The 20951-nt window shown below is 44.2% G+C and overlaps 1 protein-coding gene across 1 annotated transcript; it reads right to left on the reverse strand.

Moving 5' to 3' along the window:
- Positions 1-16367: 16367 nt before the first annotated feature.
- On the reverse strand, positions 16368-17453 carry LOC4339097 (uncharacterized). Its single transcript, XM_015783470.3, has one exon. It carries the CDS (start codon positions 17323-17325, stop codon positions 16678-16680), a length of 648 nt encoding a protein of 215 aa, XP_015638956.1. The 5' UTR covers positions 17326-17453; the 3' UTR covers positions 16368-16677.
- Positions 17454-20951: the final 3498 nt, after the last annotated feature.

Consider the following 20951-nt stretch of genomic DNA (forward strand, 5'->3'; position numbering starts at 1 on the left):
GAGTCGAAGGCTTTTGTTATATCCAACTTGAAGAGCAACATTGCCCGTCTTAGGCGGTGGTATCTTCTGATCATGTTTCTTACGAAGAGGTAGTTGTCATGAATACTTCTCCCCTTTATGAAAGCGCTTTGATTGACCGAGATCAACTCATGCATGTGGGGCCTTAACCGCAGCGCTAGCATCTTAGCGAAGATCTTGGCGATGCTATGAATTAGACTAATTGGCCTATAGTCCGAAACGCTTTCAGCCCCATCCTTTTTTGGGATTAGGACGATGTTTGCTGAGTTGAGCAAATTCAGGTGCGCACATCTCAGGTTATAGATGGAGCTGAAGACTAGCAGAATGTCATCCTTGATGATTTCCCAGCAAACTTTGAAGAAGGCCCCAGTGAAGCCGTCTGGTCCCGGTGCTTTGTCGGCTGGCATTTCCTTAATTGCCCTATGCACCTCCTCCTCAGTGAAGGGTTCCCCCAGCGTGGCTAGATCAATCGGTGTGATGTCCAACGTCTCCCAGTTTAGCTCGTTTGGCCTCGGCCCCGGCCTCCCCATGAAGCTTGCGAAGTGATCATGGATCGTCAATTCCTTTTCACCGTGCGTCACCGCCCAACCACTGTCCTTTTTCAATCTTTGGATTGTATTCCTTCTCCTTCGCGCATTAACCCTGAGGTGGAAGAACTTCGTGTTCGCATCTCCTTCACGGATGTGAGTTACCCTGGAGGCTTGCTTTTTCCTTGCCCTTTCTATAGAAGCGAGTCCTAGGACTTTCCGCTTGAGAGCCGCCCTCAGTCGCGTTTCCGGGGGGGAGAGTTCTCTGTGCTCTTGTGCCACGTCGAGTCTTTGGATGACATTGAGTGCCATATGGAATTGCAATTTAGCCTCTGAGCAGATGCCTTTTGTCCAATCTCTAAGGCCGACCGCCGTACGTTGCAGCTTTTGATTCAGGTGGTGCATAGGCTCAGTGTGCGAAGAAGGTTGGCTCCAGATGTCCTTGACTTTGTCCTTGAACCCCGGGACCCGTGTCCAAAAGTTTTCAAACTTGAAGGTCCTCGGACGATGTGGGCCTTGCGGGTTGGACAGTACAAGAGGGCAATGGTCGGATGGCCCTGTAGGAAAGGCATGGAGAACATGGTGGGGGAAAGCAAGATCCCATTCCTCATTGCAAAAGCAACGGTCAAGCTTGACAAGGGTTGCCTTTCGACGCTCATTACTCCAAGTGAACTTCCTGTTTTGCAGGGGGATCTCATGCAGCTCACATCGATCAATGACTGCGCGAAAACATGATCATAACTCATTATCCGAACATGATCATAGTGTGTACATGTCTTCAATCGTTCTGTGTAACCAAGAAAAAAAAATCTAATATCATAAGAGGCAATAATACTTTAGACAACAGATATGGGCATATATATTACCCCCATTTGCCTGTCATAAATCCCGTTATTTTCGAACGGCCAAAATTCTTCACGATGCGTGCACTAGTCAAATCACTTAATCAGTCCTCTCCCTAATCACCTAAAGTTGTCATGATTCATCATGACCCATCATCGCCAATGAGTTCTCTCTCCTCTAGGTCCTCTATCTCCATCACTTCGTCTGTGAGACTGAATATGTCTGGCTGGAGGCTGAAGACAATATATACACTGTCTAGACAGAGAGATATCATCACAACAGGGTTAGTATGTGGTCAAATGACATATATCAACATATGTTTATAACTTTATATTATTGTGTGCTGATTGCTGAACACACATGTCGCTTTTCTGGATTTCCTCATAAGCGATCAACTTACCTGTCTGTATATGTCACTGCAGTGTTGCGCAGGTTAAGTAAGATTCAATGTACGGTCCAAAGCAATCCTGAGACAACGAAGACTAGCCAAGGAATGATCGGAGAAGACACGGTCCAAATTAACCGTGTGCATCACGGTCAGGGAAAATGTGTCTTCAAAAGAGAATTACTCTGGTCTATTCTCCGAGACCACTGTCAAAAAATTAAAACCAAAAGGCCAAGCTTCTGTCGTGGCTCTTGACAGAGCCACTTACTGAGAAGAGTTGCCGTGATCTATGGTGATCAAAACGCTCGTCTCACATTCCTCAGTCGATCGGCGATGATGCAGTTAATATTGACGAGACATCAACCGTTGACAGTTACACCATGGCCCATGCTTGATAGATCCAGCGGAAGAAAGAAGACGTTCTTGCGCCAGATTCTCTCAGCTGCGGCAGTGGACACGTCGAGATGCGTCTCCTGTCCGGCTAGCCGTCTCTGTTTCTGAGGGTCTTGCCGTCTTGGAACAGAGGAACTGCTATTTTTACTCGGTCATTAATTCTGGGAGCCAAGTGTTTGATGTTTCAGAGTCATATTGACCTCCTTAATTAGATGCCTTTCCAACCGTGACAATACTCCGAAGAAAAACAATGCTGCATGCTTTCGAATTTATGGTCGGTAAAACGTGCATACAAGTTTATCGCTAGTCGTACTTTGGCCTAACATTTTGGCATATACTTCATCAATTTCTCCATGGCGAGAATGAATTTTAAACTCTCGAGAAAATATCTACTCGAGAAATATCTACTTGTGTATGCATGTTATTCATATAGTTATATTTTTTTCTAAAATAATAGATTAATACATATACATCACTTCATAAACATGCAAAAAAAAACACCTTCTACAAGTTGCAAAAAAAGTTATAGCTAGTTAAATTCACATTTAAATTTGTTTTCCTATTTTAACTGATAGAAGTTAAATTTGAATTTGCATGTTTGTGAAATAATCTATCACATATTAATCTATCTTGTTGTTTTTTATTAAGAAAAATCATAACTCTGTAGAATTGTTTCTCCTCGACGGCTGATAACTCGTGAAAATAATGAAGCAACCGAAAATAATTTATGGATAAAATTTTTATATACGTGTTTCTTAGACATTTTAAAGTCAACTAGAAAAACTAATAATTATTAGAATAATAAAATATATGATATATTTTATATAATTGTTTAAAAATTATACGAGATTTTACTAATTATTAAAGTGCCATGTTGCGGCTTACAAGCATTTGTATGAGTGTTGTGTGGCGGCTTAGGAGCGTTTATAATATGCTTTACGGATTTTTTTTAATATATATAATAGATAGATGCTAAAAAATAAACTACTATAAAAACATCAAAATCAATTTAAAATTAAGTCTTTGATATTTACTTTTGGCTATGAAACTGATAATCAAAAGGCAAATGAGAGGCAGGTGGAAATTGTGTGCTCTACCTGGGGTAGATGTGATAAACACGAGGCAGTTCGGTTGAGATGATATGGCCCGGACGGCCGGTCAAATCCTCTGCTGATCGACAGGGAGGATTACAAGCGTTTCCATCAGCAATGCTCTCGATCGATTCAGCAACTTCGGTCTCTTTCCGGTGAGCTGGTTTAGTACTTATGTGGTTGCTTAGCCAGATCGGTCTACCGTGAATATAATAAGCGCAGCATCTACATGATCAATCCATATATCCATCCCCCATGTCTCGTCTAATCCTTCAACGCGAACATGCACGCATGCCCTGCTCACTTTCTATCAGCGAAAGCTTGGCATGATAAAACCATAAAACTCTCGTTGCGTGCATGCATGGACGATGGCCGGTCCGAATGGGGCTAAGTACACGTGAGCCAAGCGAGCAGGCACAATGGCCTTCCAATCCTGGCATGATTTCCTCTCCTCCACAAGAGTGACGACGGAACCAAGAATGCAGAGGAGGAGAGGGGCAACGATGACGACAAATCGACGATATCTGTCGCGTCAGGTCCAAAAAGATGGCAACCGTCGGCATGCATGCTGGGAAAGTGACGGCACGCCACGAGTTGGAGCGTGACGACGGGCGAATCCTTTGGCTCGTTGTTGCTGCTGCTGCGAGCCCCGATCGATCGATCGAAACGGATGGTAACTTTTGTTATTAGTTTCGGGGCCGGGGTTACTTGACGACCACACGTCGCACATACGTCCGCGAAATGTTTTTGCATGCGAGTAGAAAGGGTCAAGGAAAGGAGAAAGGAGAAAGTAACTAATAACCAAAGTGCCGCTTTCTTTACGCTACTACTACTACTACTACTACTGTGCTAGTACATGCCTGTGCTTTACTACAAGTGTTAGTGCATCAGAAGACTATTAGTAGTAGTATTAGTCAGCTAGCAACGGATCGAAGAACGCTTTAATAAATTCTTTGGTTTATTTTAGCCGGCACGAGGTGTAGTGGAGTGACAAGTCAAGAACGTCATATCGCGAGCGAGATCAGGTTCGTTCAGAAGCATTGCACTATGCAGTGCAGTGTGCACAGCGAGCGATTCTTTCTTAGGACGTCCAAACAATACTCCTTTTAGGAGTATTATTGGAGGAAACGGATCGAGAGGGGCTAAGCTAATTAAGCAAACCTCCTTTTAGCACCCGCACCGCGCGCACGCGTGATAGGGGGGCGCAGGATGAAAGAGATGGTGATCATGATCACTAGCGCTAGCACAATTGCACAAAGCAAAAGAAAAAGCTATAATAGCATCATCGCTCGCTCGTTCACACACAAAACACGAACACGATTCACACCTCCTTCGGCTCAATTCAGCAGCTGCACCACGGACAGGGGGGCAGTGTGCCGCCCGGTCGGCCGGGGGAGCTGAATCCTGTGAAAGCAATATGCGACGTGCGCGTGAGGGCACCCCGCGCGCGCCCGCGGCCACTACCGACCCCGGAAGAGACGAGCGCGCGCGCTGATCGCTACGGCCGCCGAGACGGAACGCGCGCGCGGGGGCCTCGCCGTGGTGGGGAGGCTTGAAAACGCCGAGCGATCAGATCCCGCGGTGGACGCCGCCCCCCCGCGCGCTTGCGCTTGCGTGCGACCGCCGGCCGTGCCGTGCCAATGGGTGGATTCTACCGTTCGTAGGGAACTGGGGCGCAGTAGAAAATTAAACTTTATTATCTTTACTTTTTTGACATGAATTTCCGCCAAAGCGATCGGAAAGCGAAGATTCTAACGAGCAGATCAGGGCACAATTGCACAAAACTACTACGTGCACTAGCAGGGTGCATAATCATTTTCCGGTTACGAGGAGAAAAGCTGACGCTGACAGTCCATTAAACCGCCAACTGATCGCCACCACTGCAGGATTTTGCATATACACGCTTAGCACACTGCCCACCCCCAAGTGCTCGTGGTATTCTAGTGTGGGAGCGTCACGGTGACGCTGCCCTGATGCCATAAACCACACGGGGGAATTTATAATCACATCGCCGATCAGTTTTCAGCATTATTATTCCACGTCTTAATTCTGGCTGTGTGCCTTCGCTGTGGTCCTCTTGTCCACGAGCGATACGGCCATACGGGGGCAAATTGCAGGTACGCGATACAAATCCGATCGAGACATGAGCGTCATGCACGCACGCATATGCACACGATGCAGCCCCCGATCGGAACACTTCTGGATTATATCGGAGCTACGCGCGGCGCCGCGGAGAGCTCGGATCATCTCGCTCTCCTAGTAGCTTGTAGCGTTTTTGCGGCATTGGATATTTGATGATATTTTTGGAATGAAAGGGCGGATGACTGGATGTCGTATTGCGCATCACGCTGATGCAGGCAGTGATGCCATGCTGCTTCGATCGATGCATGTGTGCTTGTTACTTTACATTGTAAAAGTGGCCTTGCTTGCCCTGCTCAGTGGTATACTAACCTAATTAGGCCTTTCGATTCTAGAAAAACGCATTGTCAGGCAACAGTTAATTAAGAAAAGAGCTGGGTATCGTAGGTCTGGTTTGGCCATACCATGAACTTTTCAAATAAAAGAAAAGGTAGGTATTTGCAGTAGTGAAGGGGAGCAAGAGGATATGCATATATATGCGATCAATGATGTGTAGTATGCGATATACGCTTTCTGATGAGATGATGTGATCGAAAGCGAGCGTGAGCCGACCTGAGATTTTTCGGCGGCGCATCCGGTACGGTCGCGCGACGTGTCGGAGACGGTCTCGGAAAGAGCCGGACATGGTCTGATGCGCAGCACATGCACCCCCTGCGTACGTGGTGCGACCGGGGGCTCGATCGGCGGCAGATCACACGTAATTTCCTTTTTCTGCTTTTGCACGCGACAGAGGTAGAGGAGAGGAGTGTGGCCGCTAACTTGTGCTTCGTGCCGGTGAGCGTGAGCTGGCTCGTTGCGCGAATTCGGATTCGGAAATGGAGCGTAGGGCGTGCGGTGCAGTTGCGTCGACACGTCGTTCGGCTGAACATGTTAGCCCGGCCCACTGGAATAGGCCCTGGATTCCTTGCTGCCTTCAACTTTGTTGCATGAGGCTGGCCCAGTATAAATATACAACTTGGGAAGCTTCGTCAGACAGAAGCTGAGGCCCAACTCACGAACACAGCTCAGCCAGGACATGTTGCCTCTTTTCTGAGTTTTGCTGATATCTCTCGAACGAACATTCCCCGGTTGTTTTTATATTATTCAATTAGCTATAAAATTTTTAAAAAATAAATATATATTAACATGTGATATATCATTCATAAACATGTAAATTAAAATTCAATTTGTACAAGTTGAAACAAAAAAATAAATAAACTATAGCTAGCTAACGTATATCTATAGTTAAATTTGTTTTTTTTTTGCAACTTGTCAAAGCTAAATTTCAATATTGCATGTTTGTAGAGTAGTCTATATCACATATTTTATCTATCTTGTTAATTTTTTTCATAATCATTTACGTAACATGCAAACAACGGGAGGATGTTCTCTTGAGAGTTTTGAATAGTTTCTGATAAGCCCGGTAAATAGGCTACAATATTAGTAGTCGAACTTTGCTATACTCCACATATACTTGGACCTGCAGCTTTGAGCTATGGCTGTGTTTACTTCAGCGTAAAGTTTGGATTTTGGTTGAAATTGGAAATGATGTGACTGAAAAGTTGTGTGTGTATGACAGGTTGATATGATGAAAAAGACTTAAGTTTGGATCCAAACTTTAGATTTAAACACAGCCTAGATTCTGATAGGCAGGCAAATGATCTGCAAAGAAAATTTAGTAGCAACAGAGGTACAGATATGGTCACCTACTGCCCAACTCGAACCAATCTCCATTATTAATTTACATCTGCGTATAGCCTTTCTGTACGTCTTTGAGTGTCGGAGGTAGAGATGACATTACTAGCTACAGTAGGCTAGCACATCCACTAAACCTGACACCTACCGCTGCTATTGTGTATTAATGAGAGATCAAATCTTCTATCTATGTATCTATTATATACTAAAAGTCTATTAAACTTCCTACAAACGTTCCTAAGCCGTCATATGGCATCCTATAAACACTCATGTGATGCCACATGACAAACAAAACATCTAACTGTTGATTTTCATTTAATTTGGTGGACCCATCATTATCTTTTATTTTTAGCCATTAGATTAATAATCCTTAAAAGGAAAAACAAATGCCATCTACCTCCACCTCCCTCCCCTACGTCCGTACATACATACTCCAAAGTCATGTACGTACAGTCACTATACGCACATCTTCCCTCTATCTCTCCCCTTCTCACATCTTCCTATTTAAAAAGCTAGATGTAAATATTGCCTAAAAATTAAATGGAAATTATATTATTTAATTTATAATAAACCAAAAATTTAATATCAATATTGCTCACTTAAACATATCAATATTATTTTATTTAAATTTAAATAGGTGGACCCATTATCTAAAATAGAAAGAGCTCCATTAAAAAAATCCCTCCGTCCCACCTCCGTGTGGGATGCGCACGTACATATGACATTGAAAGCACGTATATGCACCTCCGATCCTTTTGTTTTAGGTAAATTTTGCTACAGGACACTGCTATTGCGTGGTTTTAGCCGTGGGACACTACCAAACTCACTTTTGGGGGAAAATACTCCATAAACGTGCTAATTTGCCAATGGACACCGCGCCGATTAAAATAATGATTTCCGGTTGAGGAGGAGAGAGAAATCACGTGAAATGTCAAAAATGCCCTTAGGCCCACTGTCGACGAGTGGTACTCGCGGACCGGAAGAATATGGTATTGGGGTATGTTGGAACAGGGATCTACGTAGTACGACATCAAAACAGACAAAAGACGAGGATTATACTGGTCCAGGCCCCTTATCAGGTAATAGCCCTAGTTACTTCTAGTAATGGTCTACTACTAATAGATATGGACTGTGTTTAGGTGGTGTTTGGGTGGGAGCCCAAACACCACCTTAGTTCACACCAAAATTGAAAGTTTGGTTGGAATTGGAACGACGTGACAGAAAAGTTGTAAGTTGTGTGTGTAGGAAAGTTTTGATATGATGAAAAAGTTGGAAGTTTGAAGAATTATTTTGGAACTAAACACGGCGATGGTGAGATAGATCTGGTGACGAAGTTGCCAGCTAGCTCGATCGAGCACTTGCAGATTATCAGCCCATCTCCTGCCATTTTTCTCGGCCATAAATCTGATTTTTATTTTCAAAATTTAGCCTAAGTCCACGATATAAGGATCTGAACCACTGCATGAAGCCTAAGGGTGCATTCTTTTCAGCCTATAGATTTCGGGTGATTATACACTAAACAAGAAACATGATTAGCATATACTTCCTCTATCTTATAACTATAATATAAGGGATTGTTTCTTTTTTTTTAAGGTTAAACATAGTGGTCAAGTGGGTAGTTAGGGGTTAAAATAGGTAGAAATTTGAATTGGAGTTAACATGTGCGACAAATAGTACACCAAAATTTCTTTTACTGTGAGACAACTAGAAGGGATGAATTCCCTTATATTATAAAATGAAGAAATGAAGAGAGTAATTAATTGGTTAATTATTAAAACCTTTTAAAATAAATTTATTTAATTCTTTAAAAGCATGTTCTATGTAGAAAACTTTAGTACGGAACAAACATTTTAGTGATTTAAAAAGCATGTTTACGAAAGCAAAGAGTAGCTAACTTCAATTAGCTTTTTAGAACATGCCGTAAGACATGTGAATTTTTTTTTTATTCACCGGAGGGGAGAGTTTCCCACCTAAATTTCGTTACCAAACTTAGGGAAGTAATACAAAGTTTTACACTGGGTTTAGGGATTGGAGAGGGGATGAAAATATTTGGTTCCACACTGGGAGTACTATTGTGTCCTTTCTAACAACCTTTTGGCTCAAAGGTTGGCATCCTCGATACATCTTCTAAGGACACTCGGTATCGATGTTGGCGCGTTTCTGAAGACAATATCGTGACAATGGTTTCAAAATTCCCAGAAGCACAACAGAAAAAAGATTTGGTGATGCAGCTTAGGCGGTCTTAGAACTTGCCCTAAGAGTGTAAGACATGAGAAAAAGTTTTTATTCACCGGAGGGGAGAGATCCCCACCTAAATTTTACAGGAATGCTAGGGAACGGTATACCGTCCCTCCAACAAGATGCTCCTCTTTTCCACAACTTGCTCGTTCGATGTAGCAAGATATCGCAACGTGGTGATGGAAGCAGTGCCGACGATGAGCTCCGGCGTGGAGGACGCGGCCGCCGGCGAGCTCTGGCGTGGGACATGGTCGCATGGACGGCGGAGGATCCTGCGTGGTGATAGAGACGGCGCTGACGACGAGCTCCGGCGTGGGGCGTGGATAACGGAGGATCCTGCGTGGTGATGGTGACGGCACTGGTGATGAGCTCCGGCGTGGAGGACGCTGCCACCGGCTGAGGTGTGGACGACGGACGCGGCCGCCGGTGATGAGCTCCTGACGGAGGACGTGGTCGCCGGCGACGAGCTTCGATGTGGACCGTGGACGAGAGAGGACCGTGGACGGGGGAGGATGCGGCTGCCAGCGACGAGGTTCAGGTTCGGTGTGGAGCGTGGACGGGGGAGGACACGGGGCCGCCGCCGCCGACGCCTTGATGCCCAGCTCCTGATATCTAGCAGGTATCATCTGATACCTCGTAAGTATCACCCGATACGTCGTAGAAATCGCGCTATATCTGAGAGGTATCATATGATACCTCGCGAATATCACCTGATACATGATAGGAATCGTCTGCATGATACCTGGTAGGTATCACCCGATATCGGCTATCTATCAGGACCTGATACCTTGCAAAAGTATCACCTGTTACGTGGTAAGAATCGCATGATACCTGATAGATATCATCTGATACCTCGTAAATATCATCTGATACGTGGTAAAAATGCATGATACCGGTTAGGTATCAGGACCTGATACCTAACCGGTATCATCCCGTTTTTGAACGGAATTCCGGTATATAGCAGCCCTCAAATTTTATTACCAAACTTAAGGAAGTAATACAAAGTTTTACACTGGATTTAGTGACTGGAGAGGGGAAGAAAATATTTGGTTCCACACTGAGAGTACTACTGTGTCCTTTCTACACACACAACCTTTCGGCCTAAAGGCTGGCATCCTCGATACATCTTCTAAGGATACTCGGTATCGATGTTGGTGCGTTTCTGAAGACAATATCATGACGATGGTTCCAAAATTCCCAGAAGCACACCAGGAAAAAAGATTTGGTGATGCAGCTTAGGCAGTCCTGACGGAGGCTGTAAGTGTGCAAATGTTGCTCATCTCCTGAATGATTGGTTGGAAGCCGATCGCCTCCTAGAATGGTTTTGCGAATGGGCAGTGTAGGCATAGATGGCTAGCTGTTTCCGTTGTATATATCTTCGCACAGATCACATACCGCAGTGGGGACTATCACTTTTTTTATTCAGGTTTTGTTTCGTTGGTAGCTGTTCCTTGAGATGCGTCCTTTTCTTCCAGACAAACTCCCAGTTGGGGCATTGATCTAGTTGCGGACTTGCGGTGCCCTGGCATTGTAAACTTGCGTGGATGTTAGTTCGTTTGATTGTGACAGCTCTCTGTTTCTTCGGTCATCTACTGATTTGATCGGAACGATCGTATTTGTAGTTGCGCTTGTGCTGTTGAGGACAGCCGCGGGGAGATGATTTTAATCTCGGATGGACGTTCACCCGCTTCTTATATATCATTTAAATAGTTATGAAAAAAAAATTAAAAAATAATAATATAGATTAATGCAAAATATACCACTGCACAAACATATAAGTTTAAATTCGACTTAAAAAATAAAAAATTAAATTGTAACTAGTTTACATATATTTGCAGATAAATTTATTATTTTTGTTACAACTTATAGAAGATGATTTTGAACTTGCATGTTTATAGAATGATATATTTCATATTAATCTATCTTATTATTTTTTAAAGATTTTTCATGACTATTTAGGTTGACATGCAAGAAACGAGTGGATGTCCGTCCGAGTGTTTAAAAAAGTTTTCCCGGCCGCAGAGTTAGTGGCACACCCCCTTGGAACACAGACTTCACTATGACGTCTTGATCCGTTGCATGGGAAAATAGGGCTTCGAACTTTTGGTACAACGTCGGGTTGATGGCCCAGGTGTCATTCCAGAACAGAATAGCAGTTCTATATATGGAACTCAATTGTTCTATCTGTAATGGATTACTAGTTTTTTTCTGTTGACAGAAAATAGGGAGAAAAACTTTAGAATTTTTTACTGTCAGATTTGCCTCAAGATTCGTGCTGTCCTTACAGAACGGAGTAGTAGTTCTATTTGTGGAACTCAGTAGGTCTATCTACATGTAACAGATTTACTAGTTTTCTGTCGACGGAAAATAGGGAGAAAAACTTTCAAATTTTTCACCGTCGGATTTGCCTCAAGATTCATGCTGGCGTGTGTAGGGAAAAAAATCTGCGCACCTGGAAGGGTAACCCAGGACCTCACTTTGTCTCAAGATTCGTGCTGGCGTGTGTAGGGAAAAATCCAGTGTGAGAATAAATCTGTGCACTTGGAGGGGTTCTAACCGAGGACCTCACTCCGGCAGGCTGTGTGTGCTAGTCACTAGGGCCTTGTTTAGAACCCAAAAAATTTGGCCAAAAATATCATATCAAATTTTTAACACATGCATGGGACATTAAATATGAAAAAAAAAACCAGTTGCACAGTTTGCATGTAAATTGCGAGACGAATCTTTTAAGGCTAATTACGCCATGATTTGACAATGTGATGCTAGAGTAAACATTTGCTAATGATGGATTAATTAGGCTTAATAAATTCGTCTCGCGGTTTACAGGCGGAATCTGTAATTTGTTTTGTTATTAGTCTATGTTTAATACTTCAAATATATGTATGTATACTTTAAAAACTTTACACCCAATGAACTAAACACACCCTAGCTAGATCTGTTGCAAGTTTTTGAAAAATAAACAAGTTACATGTTAGTTGTACTCCATTTACACTTCCGTTACAATGCAATTACGCTATAGTTATATTTGAAAGATTTTATAGAATTTTTCTTTCGACAGTTTTATAGGTAGTCCCATGTGTAAACATTGTTAGCTGGATGCGGGCATGCGGCCAAGTCAGCTCACCAAACTGGCAGAATCGCCGGTCGTCACCTGCGCACACAACACAAGCCATGATCATTGATCAGCGATGTGATCAGCTTCGATCGGGGAACGTGACCAAGTTGGTTGGTGCCTTTGGTCAGAGTGCGCCGGCGAAACCGATCCATCGATCCACACACCCCACCCCATCATCATCATCTATCGCCCACGATCCGATGCCCGTTTAATGCAGCAGCATCGAGAGGCGCAAACCGCAAAGGGTGCAAGGGATTGCGTCCCGGTCAAGAGACTATTCCTACTTGAGTCTGCTGCTCACCCTCTGATCGATCATCAGGCGCAGTTCGTTCGCGCGCGCCGTACGTGTTGGTTGGTCGACGACGCTAGCTGTCGTCGCACGCTACAGCAGCGTGGACTCTCTTGTCGCGAGTGAAAGCGTCGACGGCCGGGGTGGCCACCGCCGGTGGACAGGCACGGCGGACCGGCCGGTGAGAGTGAGTTAGTAGTAGCTAGCTGGGCATCTGCGAAGATTGCGATTCTTATACGTACATGTCGGAGATCTATGTGTGCATAATGCCTCTGCCTTACGTTCGTGTGTACGCTCGCCGCCATTGATTGATCACCGCGAGTAGCGGCGCCGTTAACCGTGTAGAAGTTACTGCTCGATCTCCGGATGTCGGATGGCCCCGACACAGGTACAAAACTCTGACCGTGTACAACTATCAGCTGTACATGCATATGGCCTCATAAAGTTGGCACTTGGCAGTAAATTTGGTAGCTAGGCTAGATTACTGATGTCAACGGGTTAGATTTGGTAATTGGTACTGCCAATTTATACTAATTAATTAATAGAAGCGTACGTGAATGCAGCTACACGCCCATGGCAACTTGCTCTGCATATGGAAGCTGTCATTGACCGTACAACGTTATTTTCTGAGTTACTCCATTTCGTTAATTAGCACTTCTGCACGAGAGAAATGGATTGTCTCGTTAACACGGGGGCTTCCATAGCACTTCTGTTTTGTTGGCATGCATATACATGGATGCGAGATAGAACAGATAAAAAAAATGAGTTGTCTCGTTACACGGGGACTTATAGAGACAATTGTTGCCTCAACCTGCACATACGTACCTGAGTTTCATGATCATGATGGTATGTGTTTTGTTGTGGAATATATATGGATGAATATATAAGTTAGTACGGAGTATATTTTAGGACGGATGGAGTAAGCATTATACAAATGATGAGTAAATATGTTAAAATACTATGAAAACGATATGAGAGATCACCGGTGGAGGAGAAACCATCTTAGGTCGGTCGACCAAATTACACAATAATCCGGTTGCAAAAAAAAAGACTAAAGATCATTTTTAGTTCCGGTTAAAAAAATTTTGATCTTTAGTCCCGGTTGGTAACAGATCATTTTTAGTCCCAGTTCAAAGAAGTTGGTGGGTCGAGTCAGGCTCCAATTATCTTTAATCCCGGTTGGTATAAACAACTGGGACTAAAGATCTATTTTTAGTCTCGATTGTTTATACCAACCGGGACCAAAATAAACTGCCAAGCCACGCGCTGAACTTATCTCCTCGGTATCCCCTCCCCTTTTTTCTCTCTTCATTAAGACTCGGTATCCCCTCCCCATTCCTTCTCTCGAAGTCTCGATCAGAGAGAGGCCCTCTCCCCTTCCCCCCCCCCCCCTTCCCCTCTCCTCCGATCCCCCTCCCGGCCTCCTCCTCCTCCTTCCCCTCTCTGTTGCGGCCAGGCGGCGGCGATGGAGCGAGCCGACCGCGCGGCAGGTGGCCGTGCGGCGAACGGGTGGCGGCAGCCGGGTGGTGGCGGAGCGAGGCGGACGCGCGACAGGCGGCCATGCGGTGGACAGGTGGCGGCGGCGGCCGGTGGGGCCGCGCCTGGCGGCTGTCGGGGCCGCAGGCGGTGGCCGTGGCGGGCAGCGGCAGCGGCAGCCCGCATTGTTTTCTTTTTTTTATTAATTTGTGATTATCTGAGATGTACTTTTGTATGCATAATTTTGTGATTCATTGCACATTTGTATGGATCTGTGATGTATTTGATTTGTTTGTAATTTTTATAGGATTTGTGATGTATTTGATTTGTGTGTATAAGTAACTTTAAGATTTGTGATGTTGATTTGGGATGTTACTTTGATTTGGGGATTTGGGGTTTGATTTGGGGATATGTATCCCACTTGATTCGGGAGAAAATAAAAAAGAAAAAAAGAAAAGGAGACCTCTCACTGCCGCTACCCTCTCTTTAGTCCCGGTTGGTAACACCAACCAGGACTAAAGATACCAACCGGAACTAAAGATCGATCTTTAGTCCCGGGTATTTGAACTGGGACTAAAAATAGCGATCTTTAGTCCCGGATTCTTACTCTCGGTTGGAAAACCGAGACTATAGAGGGTTACCAACCGGGAGTAAAAAGGGTTTTTGCACCAGTGGATGGTGATTAGATATGTTTGCATGTTGATATGTATAATTCATTAATTTGTGATATATGCATGTATAAGTTTTGACATGTAATAATAATTGATAGGGCATGATGACGTGGTATGTTTGTATGTTATGCTTTTTAAGTTTAGTGGGTTGTAGGTATATAGAATTTATAGATACGTTATGGTCCGAAATCCCCGCTAGGGATGGTAATTTTGCCCATGGGTCCGGGTATCCGCGGATACCCGACCCAATGGGCACGGGTGTGGGTGTGATTTTTTACCCGTGGGCACGCCCGCCCGAAACCCGTAGACATCATGGGCAACAGCCGAGTTTCATTTTTTTCCTGTGGGTAATACATGCCCGACCCGATACATATGTATTAGCTAATTTCAACTTATCTGTTAATTCTTATACCCTTTCTTTTGGTTTATTTGTGATACTAACTAATATAAGTTGTGATGTAATTTAAATTATTATTGATAACTGATAATTTGGTAAATTGTCGATTTTATTTCTCTTTGTTAAATTATATATCTTTCGAGTTATTATTCATATGAGATCCATGGGTACCCGCCGGGTATATCCGTGCCCGTCGGGCATGGGTACGGACACAGAGTTTTACCCGCTAACCCTAGTGGGTAGGGTTTGGGCGGGCGACGGCGGGCATGGGTTCGGGCATGGTTTTGCTCTACCCGTGCCCGACCCGACCCGCTGCCATCCCTGATCCCCGCTACAAGGACCTCATCTTTATGGACTACTGCTGATAGCCTAAAAATGTCCATCTTTGCATTCAAGTTCAATCATAACTGTGGACGTTGACATCCACATGATGGTTGATGTGTACCAGTTGATTGATTCCGCATGAGAAAACAAGAAAAGGATTCGGTCATTCCATTTTGTAGGCAAAAAAAGAATCATTTCGCCATGACCAACCATTAAAACTAGAATTATTTACAGCGCTAGATTGGTACCGGACAGACAAAATCTCTGAATTTATTTCATCATCTAAAACCAATTATCTTATCTGGATAAGACATCACAGACGAGATTAATTTTTATTGTTTTAACAAAGAAAACAAAAAGAAATTGCAGAGGAGATGAGAAAATTGAGCATGTTGCCATGTTCATGCATCTTGATGTGCTGATATCTTAACTAATTCGCCATGCTTAACTAGCAAGGAATGCTTAGTCAGGTAGAGAGATGACCACCGTTCATAGCTTTCTTTTTCACTCCAGTGACCTGATCACTACACCAGAGCTTCAGAATTAGACCACCGGACACATAAACACGTGAACTGTCAGTTCCATTCGCCATCGACAAAACGCATTTTCCACAATCCAATCACCGGCATTTTAAAGGCAAGGCAGAAGAACAAACGTTCCAGCCAGAGATAAAACGTCAACCCATCGATGATATGCTTGTGTGTGTGTGTGTGTGTGTGTGTGTGTGTGTGTGTGTGTCCAGCCATCCAGGCACCTAGCAGCAGCCACACAATACGGCACAACCAAAAAAACGAATCATGCAAATCCATACACTTAATATTGAGAATTTCTTATATGTTGTACATTATCAGGACACAGCAGCAGACACTGGATCGAACAGCTAGCTAATTACCAATGCACACAAATACGTGACAGGAACGATCGATGTCGTGTACACCAATCTTTCTATAGTAGGTTAATTTAAGGAGGCCCAACCACTGCATGTGACGCATGATGGAGTACGTCTGTGTACGTGGACGACGGTGTACGTGCATTTCTGTTACTGTTACACTTACTACCGACGCCGACTTGTCGCCGGCTCGCCGGCGGCGACCGGCCTACGCCCAGCCGTGCGTAGCCCAGCTGCTGCCGGTGTCGACCCTCCTGATGCTCTGGACGCCGCAGAGCTGCACCATCCACGGGCTCGGCCGGACCCCGAGGCAGAGGAGGCCTCCCTGCTTCGTCGACGCCGGCGAAATCGCCGGCGGCTGCGGCTCGTCGCTGGTCTCGACGCTGCCGGAGCCGGAGAAGAGCCAGCGGGTGGACGGCGAGGGCTGCACGGCCGACGAGGAAGACGACGCGCGGGATGGCTTGCCGAGCGCGAGGCGGCGGAAGACGGCGGCGATGAAGCCGATCTTGATCCACTTGAGCCTGCAGTAGCCGCAGTACTTGCCGCGACCATTAACAACATTCCTGCGGCCGCTACGGCCGTGCGGCTGCGGCGACGACGACATGGCGGCGGCGGCGCGGAGGTGGTAGGACGGCGGCGGGGTGATGGCCGGGACGCCGCCGGCCTCGGCGAAGGGGGAGGAGGCGTCGACCTTGGGCGTGCCCGGGTGGGACTCCCAGACGAAGGGGACGGCGCCGGTGCCGGCGCCGTAGTAGCGGAACGACGGGTTGCCCTGGGAGCTCTCCTTGGTGAGCAGCCGCGCGTAGAACTCGCCGTCGTGCGTGATGCGCAGCGGGCTCTGCGGCTTGCTCGCCATCTCTCCCTCTCTCACTCTCACTGTCTCGGTCTCACACACGAACTGCCACTATTGTGTGAAGTGGAGGAGTGGATCGGTCAGTGTAGGGGGTGAGAGAGAGAGTGCGGTGTGGCGCGAACGAACGATCCGAGAAGACGAGAGATCCGATGGCGCGTTTTTATACTTGGCCTCCAGATCGATCGGCGCGGTCACTTGCGACTCAAGGTACTTAGAGGCACTTTTCTCACCCACTTGATGACATGCTGGCGTCTTAATTTCAGAGGAGTGGACAAGTTAGCGGGATAATCTTTGCTCTTTTTTACTAAGTTGTTTTACTAGTTCTTGTAGCTTAGCAAACCATATGTTCCAAAATATAAAGATTTCTAGGTTATTTAGTAACTATATAAAAAAAAATTAGTCACTTCAGTTGCTAATTTTGGATTACTCAGATTTAGAGCATATGTGATTTATTTTGGAATTATTGACATGATGGAATCATCAGAATTAGTGTATTTTGATACAAAATTTGAATCATGCAAATTTTTATATTTCAATAGCCTAAGAGCCCGTGCATTACAACGGAAAACAAATTAAGTTACTAGCTTATTAAATCAATTAATAAACACTTATTCAGTCTAAGTAGTACTATGATTTTTTTTATTGAACAACTAAATAATTTTGAAATTTGGTGAGCCAATTGTGAAATGGGGCGACTTATTGAAAAGTGGTGTAATAATACAGATTGTAAATCTAGATGTTAGTGGTAGAGGTGGTGTGAGTATGAACATCACCACCAACAACATTTTAAGCATATAGAAAACGTTGATATATATGAAATGTTGAGAGGGATAGAGCGGACAAGGTCGTGAGTTCTCTGCCTGAGCCTAACATGCTTGATCGAACATGCCTGCTGTCTGTTTGAGTGTAATATAGGTGCAGTGAAACATGCATGAAGCCTGCCTGCCGATTCAGTGACATACTGGCGTGCAGAAACATGCATATGCATGCTCCACACACTTGCTTACAAAACCATTCGGCGTCACCACAAAAATGTGTTGGTGGGACTCAATTCAGGTTCAAGTGTCTGATTAGGCAAAAGGAATTTTTGACACGCGAAATTAATGCCAGTTGGAATCTGACACAGGTTTGTCGAAATCTGGCATTCTGGCTGTCAAACTTGGGCCAAGAAAAATAGATGGAAAAAAACAAGTAAAAAACAGTTTTCGTGATATACAGCAGAGTACAAGTTTTTTTAAGAGGAATACTTATACAGGCAACATAGTACATGTAAAATAGAAAGTGAGGTGACCACTGACCAAGCATGGTCCGACCTGGCCCATGTACAGCCCATAGCAAGGCCCAGTCCTCGTAGGAATCCTCTGAAATGGACCGTTAGTACCCTACTGGGCTAATTAATTTGTAAAGCCCAACCAATATCCAGGTCACGGGCTAATTTCCTATGTAGGCCCAACCCACTGTAATGGGCCTCTTAGGCCCATCTGTAATGCGTTCAGTTCACGGCGAACGTGAGAGGACGACTCCCTTATTCATGGCACCGTTCCTTGTGACAAAATTACAGATTTACAGGAACGAATGCAGCGCAGCTGCTCTCACTAAAACAGCATGACCAACAAAGACACAAACATGCATCATGCATTCGAACACTGCACTAGTTATTACTTCGTCCCTACACAGAGAGAAGCGTGCGTGTATGTGTATTTATTTAGGCTCCGTTTACTTCCCACACAAAAAAATTTCACCATGTCTCATCGAACGTTGGAACACCTGCATGAAGTATTAAATATAGGTTAAAAATAACTAACTACACATATTGCAACTAATTTGCGAGACGAATCTTTTAAACTTAATTGCTTTATGATTTCAAAATGTGTTGCTACAGTAATCATTTGCTAATGATAGATTAATTAGACTTAATAAATTCATTTCACTGTTTACTGATGGATTCTGCAATTAGTTTTTTTTATTAGTGTCCGAATACCCCACACGACACTCTATATAATACCTAATTTAATGTTGAAAATTTAAAATTTGGGTGATAAACATAAGCGAAAAAATGAAATGAGGTCCTGTAATTAAGCATGCTTACTAAATCAAACCAATCACCCTTTTCCAGTTCAGTGATGAGGTTTTTTCTTTTTACAGCGGTCAATGTATGCTCCAGTACTCCGTACAAAGGGGCGATGGCAAGAAGAGGGTACTCTACAACTGTACAAAGACAGTAGTGAGACATCCATCATCACGGTGACGGCTTCACGGGCAGGTGGGACCGATGCACTACCATGATCAGCCTCATACTGGTCATATGCCCCTTCCTGTCTCCTGCAGGCGCAGCGAGACGTACGTACGAGAATATGGAACCTCGAGGGGTTTCCGATGCGCCGCAGTGAACTTTTTACCACACAGCCTTCTACTGTAGTTCTCGCGAACAGAGTGCAGAGACAGTCTTGCACTTGCAGTGCAGCATTGAGGCTAGAACACGCTCATTACTTCTGTTTTTACCTTGTTGCTTAGTACCGTAGTACGTGTCTACAGGATAAAAATAATAATTTAAAACCATGTCATTATAATTTTTCAAAGTTTAAGATATGACATCGATATCTCAATAACATGTAGAACCCATATGAGTCAATGATATGTGGGTCAGGATGACATATCTCAAATTTTACAAAATTATAATGGCATGGTTCCAATTTTCCAAAAAAAAAAAGGATCAGATCTAAGAGCAAAAGGTCAATAGTGCAGCCCACTACTAGCTCCAAATCATATATAGCCAATGTAATAGCTAATTCATACAATAGTTGCTTACTATACTATTTATACCTGGTTCTACCTGTCATACACACATTATATCTATCTGTAGCCCACTGCCCTTCTCTTTTTTTTAATCTCTTTAAAATATGTTTATAGCCGGTTTATAGCCTGCTATTGTACATGCTATAAGTGCCCGGGAGGATAGGTTAAAAAAAACAACCATAAAAAGCGAGATACTCCAATTAACCATTGCATGATGATTCAGGACTCGTATTAGAAACTGACAAAGCCCTGGTGCCACCGACTGCATCCATGAGGTAAGCCAGATTCCAAACAAGGGCCCACATTTGACCCCTCCTCTCATGTGATGCGGTCTGGCAGGTGGGCCCGGCGCTTTCTGGGCACCGGGGCCCACTGTCAGGGTCTGGTCTCTTTAGCAGTGCAGCTTTTGGTTTGGATTAGTGTAAGCGCGCACCGAGTCTGAGTAGGACAAAGGCGTACAGGACACGTCGTTCTCACGAGTGCGCGCGTGCAGCGCAGGGAAGGACCGAAGAGGACGAGTCTAAGATTCAAAAAAAAAAAAAAAAGGACGAGTGTGAAATTGGTGGATTTCGCCAACTCAAGATTAAACATTCAGGGATTGTCCTATGACTTTGCTGGGATTTAAATTCTAAAAGCTTAATTTTAAAATTAACAAGCATAGTGGCCCGAGCAGATTACGTGGCTAGTATCATTATATTTTCTCTCATATAATAGCATATAGTATCATTATATTTTCTCTCATATAATAGCATATATGTTTTCTCATTATATTATTCAAATATATTAAAATGACAATATAATTTTAAATTCTGCAATAACTTTACAAAACTACT

Source organism: Oryza sativa, chromosome 5 (genome assembly GCF_034140825.1).
Source record: "Oryza sativa Japonica Group chromosome 5, ASM3414082v1".
In the NCBI taxonomy this organism is placed as follows: Eukaryota; Viridiplantae; Streptophyta; class Magnoliopsida; order Poales; family Poaceae; genus Oryza; species Oryza sativa.

What these genes read in the sequence shown, in the direction of transcription:
- LOC4339097 (XM_015783470.3), bottom strand. Translation starts at nt 17,325, where the DNA reads ATGGCGAGCAAGCCGCAGAGCCCGCTGCGCATCACGCACGACGGCGAG.